This window comes from Mastomys coucha, unplaced genomic scaffold (assembly GCF_008632895.1).
Source record: "Mastomys coucha isolate ucsf_1 unplaced genomic scaffold, UCSF_Mcou_1 pScaffold15, whole genome shotgun sequence".
Lineage (NCBI taxonomy): Eukaryota > Metazoa > Chordata > Mammalia > Rodentia > Muridae > Mastomys > Mastomys coucha.
The window spans coordinates 150,758,588-150,775,962 of NW_022196897.1; the positions used below are offsets into that span (position 1 = coordinate 150,758,588).

Consider the following 17,375-nt stretch of genomic DNA (forward strand, 5'->3'; position numbering starts at 1 on the left):
TGGTGGCCGTTGCCTTGGTGACAGGTCTGTGGACCCGCCCACATATCTGCTGCAGGCAGGTTCTTGATACTAACAACTAGCATCTGGGTTGAGCTCAGGGCAGCTGCTGACAAAGCAGGAAAAGAAGTAGTGTAAATATGTGCCCAGAACCATACAGGTCGCATATATTCACCCCTATTTGACCAACAAAGAAACTGCTTAGCAAACTGACAGAAACAGAAGTGAATGGTGGGTACCTGGGAAGCTGCTGAAGCCTGCCGTTAGAGGGTAGATTCAGTCTGGGGTCTGGTACACGGAATAGTGACAGTAGTTGTTAACATTCGTGTTTGCTTGATGTCTGCTTAAGAAAGTACTTCTAAATTGTACATACATGGTGTAGCTGTAAGCAGCTATGTAAACTGGGACTCTGGAAGAGAGGCAGGGGCCTGGGAAAATAAGGGAATCGTATGGTGAGAGAAAAAATGAGTCATGGTTCCTGATCAAGGTCCGATGTGTATATTTACTGAGAATTAAATAGGCAGGGAAACCCATCCCCCAGTAAACCAGGATCTTGTGGCCAGATTAGCTTCTAGTCATGAACTCAGCAGCTCAGCAGGTGGTGGCTCCTAGCAGGAACTTCAAAAGGGGCAGAGAAGGGGCAGACCCTCCAGCTTCCTTTATCACCCTAGGTGGGCTAGCTGCTCTGAGGCAAGGGCAAGGTCTGAATCAGCCAGCTTTTGGCTGGGGGAGGTTACACACACACACACACACACACACACACACACACACACACACACACACACACGCGCGCGCGCGTATGCAGGCACAGTGGTAACTGTGTACTGTGATGATATAAACCAACACGTTGTACCCCCTCATGTATGTAATATCTGTTTGTCAGTTTTGCCACAATAAAGCTAGAACAAATTAAAAAGGCAAACAAGGGCCAATAAGATGTTTGCTGCCAAGCCTGGTGACCCAAGTTCCCAGAACCCACTCCCACAAGCTGTCCTCTTACCTACATATGCTAAAGAACGGTTCATATGGTTCACACACACACACACACACACACACACACGCAGTCGATAAGTAAAATTTTGTCATGTTTTTAAAAAGGCAAACTAGGAAAACAAATTGTAGTTTTAAGATGTGCCTTACCTCTGCAAGTGGTTGGTGAATCCCCTTCAAGTCATCATAGGTTCTTTGAGAGTCATGGGGCCTGGCACCTTTTTTGTCCTCCTGCGTCTCAGGTATGGTCAGGAGACTTGACATCAGTTCTATAAATGACTATTTCAGACACTAGAGAACCTGTTTGCCTATGTCAGCTGTGCTATTCATAGAGACTGTCGGCATCCAGCATGCTATTTGCTTGACTGTGAATTTGTTAACTATGCCTTGCTTGATTGTGAAGAGCCTCAGAAAGGAGCAAAGGCACTGCCTGAAGCCCAGCTCTGGGAGCACACAGCTCCACCCTGCAAAACATTGGAAACCGGCCTGCTTCTTGGAGACTATGAAGTTTTTAGCAGACAAATTCCTAAGAGGCCAGATTCTTTACTCCAGGAAGGAGCGTCATATATGAACAGTTGTAACAGTTGCTAGCAACAGACATTAGCTAATAGTGTCCTTATAACATTGAATGAAGCAGCATAAATGGAAAAGATCTTCATTCGCCTGCATCACAAATCCCTTTGTGGGTGTTTGTGTATATACGCGAGCATGTGTGCAGATGGTCCATGGCAAGTATATAAAGTCAGAAGACAACTATCTGAAGTTCTTCCTTCCACCAAGTAGTTCCTGAGCATGGAACTCACTCAGATCATCAGACAGCAACTGCATTTACCTCCTGAGCTAGCTCACTGGTCCCTAGCTTTTTTTGGGGGGTGGGGGTGGCGGGGGGGGAGTGGTTCAAGAGACAGGGTTTCTCTGTATAGCCCTGGCTGTCCTGGAACTCACTCAGCCTGGTAGACCAGGCTGGTCTCGAACTCAGAAATCCACCTGCCTCTGCCTCCCAAGTGCTGGGATTAAAGGTGTGTGCCACTGCCTGGCTCCCTATCTTTTTATTTATCACTCCACCTGTTATTTATTGGGGGGCCTACTATGTGCTTCTTAGTATCAGGCCCAGCAATGTGCACTGTGGGCACAATCCCCTCCCTTGACAGTACTTGACAAATAGTTGGCCAGTAAGAGAGCTTGCTAGAAAGTGAAGAGTCCAGGGGAAGAAGCAGTGCCATGTGTGTTAGGAGTGGGCAAGGGTAAAGGTGTACGTAGTCCATAGCATGGCTGCAGTAGGCAAAGCATGCAGGTCCAGTGGATGGTGTGGATGTTGCCTAATGTCATTTGCATTTTAGCAAGATTCTTCTGAACTGGAGCAGCAAAGTGCTTGCCTGAGCTCCATCCCCAACAGTACAAAAGATAAAAGAAACATTGTCCTGGCTGCTTTGGGAACATTGGATTGGAAAAGAATTTAGGAAACTGCTGAGGAGTTCAGATAAGATGTAAAGATAAAGAAGGGTCAGGAGAGATGGCTCAGTGAACAAAGTGCTAGTCAGAAAAGCCTGACAACCTAAGTTTAACCCCTAAACACATCTAAAGGGGAGAGAGCCTATCCCATAAAGTTGTCCTCTGACTCCCTCATGTGTAGAAGCATGTATGCCATAACCCACAAACACACACTAATAATAATAATTTTTTAGAAAACTAAGTAGGCATGACCTGCACTCATTGCCCCCTGCTTCCGTTCTCCTGATCCCTGTGCATGCTATGCAGCTGAACTGCTGAGAAGCATAGGTGTGGAACCTAGGAGGTTTTGATCACTTGGCATAAGAGCAGAGTGAGGTAAAGCCCAGAGCAACCTGCAGGTTCTGAGCTTCAGTTTTCTCATCTCTGAAAAAAAGAAACTGGGAACAGAGCCACTCCCTACCAACAGAGCTTTGCTGGGGGCCTTGGATGTAACAGTGTGTTTAAACTTAGCCCAACACGGGCAGCACAGACATACTAGATGTTAACTACATTGTAGTTACACATTCATAAATATCAAGAAGGGTTTTTCTTCACAAAACCTACATTTGAATACTAGGTGTGGTAGCATATACATGCAGTCCCAGGGCTCATGAAACAGAGACAAGAGGATCTCTGTGAGACTGAGGGCAGCCTGGTGAAGACAGTGAAGTCTAGACCAGCCTGTGCTACACGATAAGATCCTGTCTTTAAAAGCCAGGAGAGATGGCTTAGCAGTTAACATTGGCTGTTCTTCCAGAGGGCATGAATTCAGTTCCCAGCACCCACAGGGGAGCTCATAGTTGTCTATATCTGTAGTCCCATGGAATCTAATGCCCTCTTCTGGTATGGAAACAAAACAACCCATGCACATGAAATAAATAAATAGCTGGGCATAGTGGTGCAGCACTTGGGAGGCAGAAGCAGATGGACTTCTGAGTTTGAGACGAGCCTGGTCTCGAGAGTGAGTTCCAGAATAGCCAGGGCTGCATAGAAAAACTCTGTCAAAAAAATAAATAAATCTATATATACACATACACACAAGTTAATAAAGGTGTTTTGTTTTGGGCTTCCCTTGTCTAAACCGTACAAACTTACCTGATTAGGAAATTCTTCAGGCTACTCATGCTGATTTACACAAGGACTGTATAGTTAGTGCTGGGGTGGTTGTTTATTTTACCCTAGGCTCAGCACAGGTCAGAGGAGAACTTGGCAGAGTCAGTTCTCCTTTCACCTTGTGAGTTCTGTGTGAACTCAGATGTTTAATGGCAAGCATTCTTACCCACTGCCAACTTCCTGGCCAGTGTTTTGGTTTGGGATGGGTTTAATCCTGGTTCTCTTACCTTCACTCCTTGTGCCCCAACTTCCTTCTCGGTGTGGTTCTGATCTCCCCAACTCTTCCTTGTGTTTGTTAGGAGGAGACAGCTGAGCTCACCTCCCATATGTTCCCTTGTGTTTTCTCTGGTTTGCTTTTATCTGTTCACTTTATTTTTGCAAATAGCATATTTCATTAAGAGTGTTCATACAGCCAGGTCCTGTTGGCATGCATTTTTAATCCCAGCTTTCAGAAGGCAGACATAGGCAAGCAGTCTGAGTTCGTGGTCAGCCTGGTCCACAGAGTGAGTTCCAGGACAGCCAGGGCTACACAAAGAAACCCTGTCTCAGAAAACTAGAGGGAGAGAGAGAGGTGTTTGTACATGCCTTAAATCTTAGTACTCAGGAATCAGAGCCAGGCAGATCTCTTTTGTGTGTTTGAGGCCAACCTGGTCTACATAAAAAGATCTCCAGGTGATGGTTATGAGTATAGACTTAGCTGGGCATATGCCAAGCCTGTATCTCAGCAGTGAGGAGGCAGGGGCATAGCAGGTGCTGGTGGTGGTATTGTTTGGTTTGTGTATATGAGTACTCTGTAGCTGTACAGATGGTTGTAAGCCATCATGTGGTTGCTGGGAATTGAACTCAGGACCTCGGCTCGCTCTGGCCCAAAGATTTATTTATTATATGTAAGTACACTGTAGCTGTCTTCAGACACACCAATAGAGGGCATCAGATCTCATTATGGGTGATTGTGAGCCACCATGTGGTTGCTGGGAATTGAACTCAGCACCTTCAGAAGAGCAGTCTGTGCTCTTAACCACTGAGCCATCTCTCCAGCCCAAGGCATAGCAGTTTTAAGTTAGATGCCAGCATAGCTACCTAGCAAGTCCTAGCTGAGCTTGGCTTCATGGAAAGACCCTTTCTCAAAACACAGGTTGGCAAGATGGCTCAGTAATTAAAGATGCTTGCCTCATAACACATGGGAAAGATAGCTGACAGGTCTGACTTCCCCACACACTCCACAGCATGAATGCATACACACACACACACACACATCATTTTTTTTCCTTAGAGTCTCATGAACATGCAGCAATCCTTGTGGGTCGACCTCCTAAGTTTGAAGATTAATGTGAGCTAGCTGATGTGCTTTGAGCCAGGTTCAGAGCCTCATACACACTGAACACAGTCCAGCTTTTGGTGCCTCACCAGCTCCTTCTCTTTCCTCCATAGTAAACATGCAGAAACAGAATAGCCACTTTGTTTGGTTGGTTGGTTGGTTGGTTGGTTGGTTGGGATTTTTTTGTTTTTTCAAGACAGGGTTTCTGTATAGCCCTGTCCTGGAACTCACACTCAGGCTGGCCTTGAACTCAGAAATCCGCCTGCCTCTGCCTCCCAAGTGCTGGGATTAAAGGCGTGCGCCACCACCGCCCGGCCTCATAGCCACTTTTTATAAATGGATATATGTGCTGATGCTTTTCTGGCTTGTTCATCTTTAAACATAAGTGTGAGTGTCTTCCAGGAAAGCCAGCCCATTCTGAAGTTGTGTTTACAAACTGCTGCACTTCCCCACCAAGCTACTGACTGGCAACACTGGTCTCTCCTTTTTAGGCAAAGCTACTCTTTTCAGATGGAGAAAAAGTAATACCCAGATTGGCCCATGAACTTCCAGGGATCAAGGTGAGAATCACACCCTGATCCCATGGGGGGGAGTCAAGTGGGAGGTAGGTAAAATATGTGGATCCCCGTCCATAGAGCCAGCCAAAAGGCAAAATTCAAGACTCCTGAGACCTGGGTCAGGTGGTGGCCAGAGGCTTGAGTCCAGGGTCCCAGTTTACTGTAGCCTCATAAAACTGCAGCCCCCAGGCACTAGCCATGCACTGACTCCATCCCCTTTCCTCCAGCGTGGCCGGCAGGCAGAAGAGGAGTCCCACCGAGGAAGCCCCATTCCCAAAAAGGTAAGCAAGTAAGTTCTTGTTGGAGCCTCCAGCTGGAAGGGCCCTTCTGTTCCAAAAGAAGACCTGGGTCCCTCTGGGCTTTCACAGGCATGGGGTGGCAAGGAGAGAAATCATTGCTCTCCAGGGCACTCCCAAGGTCATTTGTTCTCTCTGGACAACTGTCTCTACTAACTGACCTGGCCCCAGCAGATTAGACCAGGGATGCTACCACAGGTCAGGACTCTGACAGCTCTTCTCTGTGCAGAGGAAAGGTCGGCCTCCTGGACATGTCCTGTCAAATGACCGCGCAGCTGCTGGCATGGTGTGAGTAGGGCTTACCAGTGCTGTAAGAGCTGAAGGGAATTGAGGGGGAGGGGCCATGAGTGGGAAGAGGCCAGAAGTGAAGTGGGAGGAGGATGGTGGACTCAGGTCCATAGGTGTGTAGGCTGCTGTGGGAGAGGATTCCTGTGGTAGGGTAAGGAGGGGGCCGTGAGATAGACTTGTTTCATCCTGCCTGTATAAAACCCAGAACAGGTCCAGCTTGATTAAACAGCAGCCCCAGTTCATGTCTGAGTGTTTAGAGCTTGTCTAAGTACAAGCTTACAACTCTTCTCTAAAGAACACAGCAGTTAGCAGATTTTAAAAAACAGAGGCAGAAGTTTTTGGTTTGGTTTTTGGTTTGTTTTTTTTTTTTCGAGACAGGGTTTCTCCGAGTAGCCCTGGCTGTCTTGGAACTCACTCTGTAGACCAGGCTAGCCTCGAACTCAGAAATCCGCCTGCCTCTGCCTCCCAAATGCTGGGATTAAAGGCCTGCACCACCACCGCCCGGCCAGAGTCAGAATTACTTGCCCTAGTAGGGTACAGTAGCAGACACCTAAGATCTCTATACTTAAGAGGTGAAGTCAGGATGATTAGGAGTTATTGGGTTATCCTCAGCTACACAGTGACTAGTGACTTGAAGGCCAGTCTGGGCTATATGAGACACTGTTAAAAAACAAACAAAAAACTGATCTTACAATCATTAAAAGCACTATTAGAGACTAGAGGATGGTTGTTTTCAAAGAGTTCTATTTATAGAGCACTTTTAGATACATTACAAACTGAGTAGAAGATACAGAGATATAAGCCCTCCCCCACCCTGCCCCATGTTACAGTGGATGACTGCCTCAGCTTGACACCACCACCAAGCCTGTGTGCTGCTGTGGGCTTCATTCCTGGTGTTGCGAGTTATGTTTGGGCAAAGTTATAATGATCTGTATCCAGTTACAGCATCATTCCTGAAGCCTTTTTGTCCTGTCTTGGAGACAGGGTCTTACTCTAAACTGTTTCTGACCTGAAGCTCAGAGTAAACAGGCATTTCCGTCCCTCATGAGCACAAGGGGCAGGGCGGCTGCTGGCCTTATCTGCTCTGGCAGATTAGGAAGCTGCAGCTGGATGTCCATGGCTTGCCCATTGCTAGGCTCTGAGGGAGTTTCTGCTCCGGGTCTTTTTTTCTTTGGGTTTTTTTTTTTTTTTTTTTAATTAGGATTTTTTCGTTTTTGTTTTTTAATTTTTTGTTTTTTGTTTTTGTTTTTCAAGACAGGGTTTCTCTTTGTAGCCTTGGCTGTCCTGGAACTCACTCTGTAGACCAGGCTGGCCTCAAACTGAGAAATCCACCTGCCTCTGCCTTCCAAGTGCTGGGATTAAAAGTGTGCGCCATCACCGCCCAGCTAGGATTTTATTTTTAAGTACATTAGTGGTTTGCCTGCATGTATGTCTGTGTGTTGGATCCCCTGAAACTAGAGTTGCAGACAGTTGTGAGCTGCCAGGTGGGTGCTGGGAATTGAACCCAGGTCTTCTGGAAGAGCAGCTAGTGCTTTTAACTGCTGAGCTACCTCTCTGGCCCCTCCTTTGTGTTTCTAATGACTTGCCAGAAAACAGTGCACCATCATCACTTGGACCTTCAGTGATGTCACCCCAGTAAACCTCCAAGCTCCATCCCTCCCTCCATCACTTGGAGAATTCACCTGTCTTTTTTCCTTCTAAGCAGATGGAAACCAAAATCCTGTGAACCAATTCGCCGAGAAGGCCCCAAGGTATGCTTGTGTGAACATGACAGTGGCCGAGGCTCTGGGCCCCTGTGAGGCAAAGAGCTTGGAAGTGATACATGATATGTTCACACCATTCCAGAGCCATCTTCCCTTTTCTCTGCCTTCAGTCACTTTGGCCTCCAGACAGTATTCCAAGGAAGAACTGGAATTAGAAGCAAAATAAAGAGCTGGACTTGGGATAGCCTGGCAGCAGATACTGCCTGGCATAAGGAAGGCCCTAGGTGTAATTCCTAACATGGGAAAACTATTCTGTTGTGTTCGGTCTTTCCTCATGGTACACACGCATACTGTACTGAGGACATGTCCCTCTCCATACTCTGCAGCGTTCCCTTTCTTGTCTGGCCCTCCATCCATTCCCTTTGTTCCCCTAAGCCTCATGTCTACATTCATGGAATGTATACATATATGATTTTCTATGCATATATGGAATCTAGAAACTGCACTTGAGAACATACGGTATTGTCTTTCTGAGACTCACATGATAATTTAATGTGAGCCTGCAGCTATACTCTTTCCCTGCAGGTGGCGTGATTTACTTCTTTACTGGAATTAGAGGGAAACTAAAAAGCTGGGCTGGAGGCACGGCCCCCCCATAGCACAGCACTTGTCTGGCATGGGTGAGGCCCTGTGTTTTACTTCGGTCTTAATAGATAATTTTAAAATTCAGAGCACAGTGATGACACCTGTAATGCCAACACTTAGGAGGCGGAGGCAGAAAGATCACTGCAAGTTCAAGTCTCTAAAAAGGGGAGTTAAGTCTTTAAACTGACAGCTGCCAACACTTACTACTTTGTATGTGAAGACAACACCCAGAATGTTGTGGTCTGCTGGTTCACTTATTCTTGATGATGCTGTTGCAAGGTACAGATTGTGTTCCTGTTTTGAACTTGAGCTTCCCTTCCTGCCATTCCCCTGTAGGGCAGGCATGATCTTCTTCTCTGGTGTTATCTCATGCTTCCAATTCATTTGAAGCTTGCCTAGACATACAACTGGCTGGTGATAAAGCCAAGTGTGAGCCCAAAATCTGTTGATGCCTTTAGCGTTTGCCACCTCCAAGGTATTTTTGCAATCCCTTTTATGATCAGAATTCTTTATTGAAATGTGGATGCTTGCTGGGCAGTGGTGGCGCACTCCTTTAATCCCAGCACTTGGGAGACAGAGGTAAGTTGATTTCTGAGTTTGAGGCCATCCTGGTCTACAGAGTGAGTTCCAGGATAGCCAGGGCTACACAGAGAAACCCTGTCTCGAAAAAACAAACAAACAAAAAAATGTGGGTGCTTAGTGAGGTACATGAAGTTATTCCCTCTTCTTGTTAGAACTTTATTAAAGGTAAGTTAGCTACTGTCTTTGTTAAGGTTTCTATTGCTATGGTAAAATGCCATAGCCAAAAGCAACTCAAGGAGGAAACGTTTAATTTCATCTTACACTTGCAAATCACAGTCTTATCAGCAAAGGAAAGTCAGGATAGGAGCTCAGGGCAGGAAGTTAACGCAGAGGCCATGGAGGGTTGCTGCTTGCTGACTTGTTCCTCATGACCCACTTAGCCTGCTTCCTCCTCTTACCACCACCCCCCCTTTGAACTCTGCTTGCTTTTGCCTCCCAAGTGCTGGGATTAAAGCCATGAGCCACTGTGCCTGCTAACCTTTCTTGTGGAACCTAGGACCATCTGCCCAGAGGCAGTGGCGCACACACAGTGGGCAGGGACCTCTCCATAAATCACTAATTACGAAAATGGTCTACAGACAAGGAAGAGTCCCTCTTCCCAAATGTTGACATTGAACTAACCAACACAGGCATCTCATCTAGCTCTCTTTACTTTCCCTGCAGTTGTCATGAGGTTTCTTCTAAAATCTTCAAGAAATTTCTAGAGTTCTAAAACTTAGAGCCGGTGACCCACACTCTTCCTTTATCTTTCTGTTCTCTTCAAGCCCCCTTCTTAGTCCTAGGAAGAGGTCTTTCTCAGCACGACCCATATGGTAGAGGTCGTCCTCAGCGTGATGCATATGGCAAAGGTCGTCCTCAGCGTGATGCATATGGTAGGCATCACCAGAACTATTTCCCTGACCCACTTCACTGGAAGCTCGTCTGTGTGACTATTAATACATTCATTTACTCTGTGAGGGTGCACAAGATCATGTGAAGGTCAGAGGTCATTGGGGGAGGAGGGAGGGGGAAGGAGTTGGTTCCCTCCTTCCACTATGTGGGTCTTGGGGATCATAGGCACATCATCAGGCTTGGAGCATGTGCACTTGCCCCCATCTCACTGGCTTCTCTGGGTTTATGTACTATAAAACGTTTATGTGTATGTGAGTATGTATGTGGATGCTTATGAAGGTTAGAAGAGTGTTATATTCCTTTGAAGCTGGAACTATAGGTGGTTGTAGCTGCCTGATATGAATGCTAGGATTGAAAGTCTCTAAGACCTCTGGTGCCTCTTGACCACCATAGGCACAGGGTCATCCATGCTTATGGCTTCAGGACCAGGTCTTACTTCCCAGGTTACTTTCTCCTTCTCACACCTTCAGCTTTCAACCTTGTAACATCTCCTGTTTGCTAGTCCTCACTGCCTGAAGTTGCACAGGCGTGTCAAACACAGCTTATCTAGGATGTGAGGGCCATCTGGCTACAACATATGCCACCCCAGTGGTGCCTGGAGTTAACTACGATGATCTGCCAGGCTAAGCAAGTGGCCTGCCCCACCCCCACCACTCCATGTGCACCCCTCCTAAAGCAGCTCCTCATCCCAAGAGAACGACCTTGGCAGAGCACGGCCATTTTTGGTCAGAGATGTACAGGTGCTGTGCCCCCATCCAGAACCTCCAAACAAGCTCTCAGACACAGCAGATCCAAAACTGTAATGAGGATCTTTCTTCAAAAACCATTTGTTTTTGTTGTTTTGTTATTCTGAGATGGGCTCTCACTGTAGCCCAGGCTAGTCTTGAACTTGGGACCCTTCTCAGTCTCACAAATTCTAGGCCTGACAGGTGTGTACAGCTGTGACAAAAAGTGAGCTCTACTTTACATGTTGATGATTGTACTAGGGACTGAACACGGGGCCTTGCATGTATGTACAAGGGACTGAACATGGGGCCTCATACGTATGTACCAGAGACTGAATATGGGGCCTCATATGTATGTGCCAGGGACTGAACACAAGACCTTGCAATGTGCCAGGGACTGAACACAGGGCCTTGTATGTACCAGGCAAACAGTTCTCTGCTCAGTTGCACCTCAGCCCATTTTTCAGATCCTCCACCTTACCTTTGCCATCTTTGCCTGTTGCCTTCCTTCATCTCTCCATAGCCTGTCAAGCCCTTACCCTGTGAATAGCTCCTGTCCCCTTTCTCCTCACTGTTGCCACAGCCTAGACCCGTCATCATTGCTTGACATTCTGATTTGTCATAGCATCCACTGAGCTGCTCCTGTCCGTCATCCACACTACTAAAGGAGTAAACTATCCTTAATGCACATCAGGCTTACTCCAGTAGACACTTTAGTGATTCCATGTGGTCTATGATGCAGACCCATCAGTGTGGCTAGGGGTACCAGTTATCTGTGCTTTCTCAGTCACCTCTCACTTTCCCACTCCTAGGGCAACACAGAAATTATCTGGTTCAGTGTTCCAAACCAGTGCTCATCAGCCTTTTACATGCTGCACTCTGTAGGATGCCCTTCCCCTCCCCTGCCTGTTTTATTTGCACTCACTCTTCAAGAGGTAACGTCAGGGGTTAGCTCTTCAAGAGAGACCTGCCTATTCCATCCATCCCTTTAAACACCTCTCATGCCCTGCACCCAGCCATGGCATGGCCCCATCAGATAGTGGTCTTTCAGTCAGTATGTGTGTCTGGGACTCCCAGGGAACAGTCTGTGTCTTCACTCCTCTCTCTATCCTCAGTGTCTAGCACAGAGCCTAACATTATAAGCACTCTATTTCCTGCATAAACTGTCGAATAATGGATAAGGAGGAAAGGACAGGGGAGGAGCGTCACAGCCCTGCCCAGCACGGTAAATCCCCTTCCTGGCCTGTTTCTTTTAGTGGGACCCAGCTCGGCTGAATGAATCTACCACCTTTGTTTTGGGGTCTCGAGCCAACAAGTAAGTCTGAGACCCTTGGTACTGATGGGGAGGGTTTGGCTTGTGGTTCATTGATGGGGTCTGTGCCTACTGCCACTCTTCATTTTTCAGGGCCTTGGGGATGGGAGGCACCAGAGGGAGGATCTACATCAAGCACCCACACCTCTTTAAGGTAGGTAAGCGCTGGAGGAGGCGGAGCCACCCATGCCCCTGTGTGGTTGTAGATGGTGGTTGTAGATGGCCTTAGAAACTTCAAGGCACAGATTAGCTTGGACATGCACAGACCTGGTAGTCAGAATATCTGGGATCTACTTCCCCTTAGCCATCCCCTGAACTTTTTGCCTAGCTATGCCCAGCTCCACTTGCCTGCTTTGTGGGATTGTTCCTGGAATGGTAGTGTAGCCAGGTGCAACCTGCAGTACCCCTACATTCTGCTTCTCAAGCTAAGGCTGGAACATAGGCACAATCCACCCTGCCCAGCTTCTTTTCTGCTTTTAGTCTTGTGGAGTTTTGTTTTGTTTTGGAGACAAGGTTTCTCTGTGTAGTCCTGGCTGTTCTAGAACTGGCTCTGTAGACCAGGCTAGCCTCAAATTCAGAGATCCTCCTGCCTCTACCTTCTGAGTACTGGGATCAAAGGCATGTGCCAGTACCACCAGGCAAATGACTGTTATTTTTACAGAAAAACCTGTTGCCAATGATATCTTGATGGCTTATCTGTCCTACACAAGTAGCTCTCCCTCATCTTACTTTTAACAATAGAATTCATAGGATTGTTTTTCAACACAGGGCCTCATGTTGCCCAGGCTGTGCTCTCAGTCACTCCGGGCCCTCCTGCCTCCACCTACCAAGTACTAGGATTACAGGCATGCAACACCATGCCTTGTGACAGTACTTCCATTCTATAAATGACGAATCTGAATCTAGAGGAAATTACTACCAGACTTGTGTGTCTATAAAGTGGTGGACATTTAGCCTTATTTTTTGATGTTGATTTTTTGTTTTGATGTTGCACTCTAGAACCAGGGAGTTTACATGGTGCTATTTCTTGACTTTTGTTTTTTAAATAGAGTCCTGCCAGTAATAGTAATAGCACATGCTCATAATCTCAGTACTCAGAAGCAGAGACAGAGGGATCCAGAGGTAATCCTAGCCTGGGCTAGTGATACTCTGTCAGAAACCACAAATAAGGAAAATACTGAGCCCATCGTAGTAATAATACATGTTAGAAGGCACTTGTGGTCAATTTTAAATAGGCTCTAAAATAACTGTCACTTGTTTCCAGGGATGCTATATTTTAAGAAAGGGGAACTGGGGAGAGTGGACACGTACCTGAACTCTGGCAGCTGGGTTGCAACCCTGAGCTCCCTGGGCATGCACTGTAGTTAAGCCTGCACTGTAAAGATTCCCAAACCCTTGGTTATACACACCTGTCTAGGACAAGCTCCCCTGGTAAGAACTGCTCGGGGCCAACAGAAGAACCCTTCCCACTAAGCTAACATGTTCTCCCACTAACTTTATCCCTCACAGTATGCAGCAGATCCTCAAGACAAGCACTGGCTGGCTGAGCAGCATCATATGCGGGCAACAGGCGGAAAGATGGTGAGCACGGCTTGATGTACCACTGCCAAAGGCGCACCCAGTCCAGGGATCATGAGTCCAGCTCTTGGCCACAGCTTGTCTCCAAACTTGGTAGACTACCTAAACATCAAAATGGTAGGAAGGTAGACATGAGGCTTGTTCCTTCATGCTGAAGAGTGGACTAAGGTTCCTAGGGCTCCGTCTCTTCCCACCCATTCCTGCAAGTTTTGGATCATATTAGATGCCCATAGAAAAGGCTATTTGTTTCCCTGTATAACAGCCCTGACTGTCCTGGAACTCACTGCCCAGCAATGCTTCTTTCCAAATATGTCTGTACATAAGATTTTTATTCATTGGCCACAGCATTTCCCAGACACAGCATAGTAGGGATACAGAAAATCAAAGATACAGCTATAGAATGCCTTCTCAACACAGTAGGCACACAAGTTAAAGATGTTAACGGCCAGGCATAGTGGCAGACACCTTTAATCCCAGCACTTTGGAGGCAGAGGTAGATGGATCTCTGTGAGTACAAGGTAACCTGGTCTACAGAGTGAGTTCCAGGACAGCCAGAACTACGTAACAAAAAGACCCTGTCTCAAAAAAAAGAGGGGAAAAAAAAGGAACAAGGGAAGATGGCCACCACACCTGGCAGCACTTTCCAGATTCCTGTTTACTCCGAGACAGCTCAGCTCAGCTCAGGTAGCAGTCAGGGTCATTGTATGTCCAGAGAGAACCATGGTGGCTTTCTCCGTAGGCACTGTTCTCCACATGAGGACTCTGTTGGAACTGTTCACAATTGACTCTCGTGGCATTGAATTCCTGTGTATGCCATCTGCTTTTTTGACAGTGAGAGCTTTCCTTTATGCTGTGACTCTGGGCCACCCTTTTATAAATGGCTCTGGATGGCATAGGATGCCACATAACTTGAAGTAGAAAGATGAGCAGAGCTGGGCATGCAGTGCACATCTGTCATCCCAGTGTTTGAAAGGCAGAGGAAGCCAGAGCATTGTGAGTTCCAGGCCAGCCATAGCTGCATAGTCAGACCCTGCCCTTGAGGAAGGAGAGGAGGAAGACAGGCAGCGACAAGTCTTCTAAAGCTGGAAGTGGCCAGGCCTAGTGACGTGAGCCTATTATCCCAGCAACTCAGGCAGGGGGTTCTTTGTTGTTGTTTGTTTTCTTTTGAGATACAGTCTCAATAGGTAGGCCTGGCTGTTCTAGAACTCACGGTGTAGACCAGCCTGCCTCTGCTTCCTGAAGTGCTGGGATTAAAGGTGCCACCAGCCTGGCCAGGAGGACTTTTAATTCAAAGCCTGCTAGGCTACAGAACAAATTCGAGGCTAGGCTTAGCACAAGACATTGTCTCAAATTTTTAAAATAGACTGTTTTTTTCCAAAAGGTCAGGAATGTTGTACATCTATAATCCCAGCAATTGAGAGGTTGAGGCAAGATTAGGAGTTTAAAGCCAGCCTGTATTATCTGGCAAGTTTGAGGCTACCTGGGCTACATGAAACCCCATCTCAAAAAAATCAATTAAAGGGAGGGAGCGGGGAGGAGGCAGGCTGCTAGGGATATTATATATGGCTCAGGGATAGAATTAGCTGACTTGTAGAAGGCCCCAGATTTAATCCCCAATACTATTTTTAAAAAAAGAATTATATATTTAGTGTATGTTGAATATGTCTGTGTGTGACACATACTTATAATTCCAGCACTTACAAAGCTAAAGCAGTTGTGCTGCAGTGAGTTCAAGGTTAGCCTGGGCTACAAGAGTTACAAGCCAATCCCAACTATAAAAACAAAAACAGATATTGTATATGAGTTGAAGGCCCATAGCCTGTGGTGTTGTACAGACCCAGGAGAACTCAGTGTTGCGGCACTGCACAGCAGCACTGTTGACCAAACCCTTAGAACATGGTCTGAGTCTCCAGGAAAGTACCACCTCGTACTCTCATCCCTGTACTCTGCTAGCTCTTACATCTGCTGTAAGTCACATCAAGTATCATCGCCATCACTGAATAGGAAGACCATAGATAAATTAGTCCCAAGCCAGGCTCCATGGCAAATGCCTGTAATCCAGCTATTCAGGAGGCTGAGGGGACAGGGTCCTTTTTGAGTCAGGAAGTTCAGATCACTGGGATCTACTCCCTCACCTGTAAAGTCTTAGTGAAAGATGCTTTCAAGAGGCCATGCCAGTGTCTTCCTCCATGCTCCTTCCTAGTGATCTGTAAGCTGTATCCATCTTGTACCCTGGACATTAGTAACAGAGTTTCTGATTTGGTGTGGAATGAAGCAGAGGCCTCAATCACTCTCCTTACCCTTAGGCGTACCTTCTCATTGAGGAAGACATCCGAGATTTGGCTGCCAGCGATGACTACAGGTATTCAGAAGGCCCTCTCCCCATCCTCCTGCCTCAGTAGGCACACAGACGAGGTATCACCCTCCCTTTAATGTCCTTCCAATGTCTCCTCCAGAGGATGCTTGGACCTAAAGTTGGAGGAACTGAAATCCTTTGTTCTGCCATCCTGGATGGTTGAGAAGATGCGGAAATACATGGAGACACTACGGACAGAGAATGAGCATCGTGCTGCGGAAGCACCTCCCCAGACCTGAGCCGTGTCCTGCCTACACTTGACAGCCTGCCTCCAAGACCTTCTTTCCCTGCCTGCTATGGCCATCATGGGGATTTGGTCTAGTTGGCTCTTAGCAGCATTAAAGCTGTACATGAGCTAGTTTGTAGTGACTCACTGCACAGCACCCCAAACTGGCATGTGGTTGTTTCTAAAGTTATTGGAATAAGAAGCAATTAAACAGTTTGTAATAAACATAGGTAGTGAGCCTGCTGTAATGACTGCCTTGTGGAACCTGACAGAGCAAGAGCCAAAGAAATATGCACACCAGAAAAGGACCACCCCCCTGCCGGCCCGCCCCCATCTGTGTTCTCTGCCAGCTCCCCTGTCCTTGTTCCAGTTTAGGAATGTTGCACAATGTGAAGGCTAGCCCAAAGAGGGTTTGATGGCCAACCAAAGGAAAAATGTACTTGCCCTTTATTTTCCCAATGTTACGGGCTAACCCACTGACCAACTGCTGAGGTTGTACAGTAAACTTACTGGAGAGTATGAACTTTTTTTTGCTTTTTGGATTGAGACAGTGTCTCTTACATGTAGCCGCGGCTGTCCTCGAGCTCAGATGTCTCGCCTTTGTTGGGATTAAAGTTGAGCACCATCAGATCCTGTTTTTGTTTTTTTGGTTTTTTTTGTTTTTGTTTTTGTTTTCTTTTTTGGTTTTTCGAGACAGGGTTTCTCTGTGTAGCCCTGGCTGTCCTGGAACTCACTCTGTAGACCAGGCTGGCCTCGAACTCAGAAATCCGCCTGCCTCTGCCTCCCTCCCAAGTGCTGGGATCAAAGGCGTGTGCCACCACCGCCCGGCTCTGTTTGTCTTTAAGGTGTCTATATTCTCATATAGCCCAATCTGAACCTATAGATAACCTTCAACCCATCTGTCTCCACCTTCCAAGGGATTACAGGCCTGCACCACCTGAGCCCACGTTTACTAGTAAAGAGGGAGTCTGCTGTCAGCAGGCGCCTTCCTAGTTAAGTTCTTGGGGAACCCAAAAAAGTAATTAACATTTTAATAGGGTGAGGAGAAAAGGCTTCCGGCTTGGAGAATAACACTGTCAAGTTCTCCCTAGTCCAGAGGATGTGCTGCTTGCTGGGCGTGTGCCTGGACAGACCAGCGGATTGGGACGGAGATCCAACCACTGCCGGGTGTGTGGGGCACTCATTCGTGAAATCTCTACACTTGGAAGTGAAAGCAAGGAAGGTCAAGAAATCAAGTTCATACCTGGCTGCACAGCCAAATTACAGACCAGCGACAGGAGTCGGGGTTCCAGAGAGACGCGGTGGGG

The 17,375-nt window shown here is 47.0% G+C and overlaps 1 protein-coding gene and 1 long non-coding RNA gene across 4 annotated transcripts in view; one reads left to right on the forward strand and one right to left on the reverse strand.

Moving 5' to 3' along the window:
• On the reverse strand, positions 1–1,370 carry LOC116091370. Its single transcript, XR_004119018.1, has 3 exons — positions 1,138–1,370; positions 237–425; positions 1–106 (listed from the first exon to the last, which is right to left on the reverse strand). It is a non-coding gene; the product is annotated as an uncharacterized LOC116091370 (long non-coding RNA).
• Positions 1–16,690, forward strand: part of Dnttip1 (deoxynucleotidyltransferase terminal interacting protein 1) — a 27,318-nt gene extending 10,628 nt beyond the window's left edge. For 2 of the 3 annotated variants that reach the window (XM_031372712.1, XM_031372714.1), the window contains exons 5-13: positions 5,401–5,469; positions 5,694–5,747; positions 5,992–6,050; positions 7,753–7,801; positions 11,853–11,911; positions 12,002–12,062; positions 13,418–13,489; positions 15,793–15,848; positions 15,943–16,690. In XM_031372712.1, the coding sequence (XP_031228572.1) occupies positions 5,401–5,469; positions 5,694–5,747; positions 5,992–6,050; positions 7,753–7,801; positions 11,853–11,911; positions 12,002–12,062; positions 13,418–13,489; positions 15,793–15,848; positions 15,943–16,081 (618 nt within the window). In that variant the 3' untranslated portion in view covers positions 16,082–16,690. The remainder of the gene's footprint in view (positions 1–5,400; positions 5,470–5,693; positions 5,748–5,991; positions 6,051–7,752; positions 7,802–11,852; positions 11,912–12,001; positions 12,063–13,417; positions 13,490–15,792; positions 15,849–15,942) is intronic. The other variant, XM_031372713.1, reaches the window with a different exon arrangement.
• The last annotated feature ends 685 nt before the right edge of the window (positions 16,691–17,375 follow it).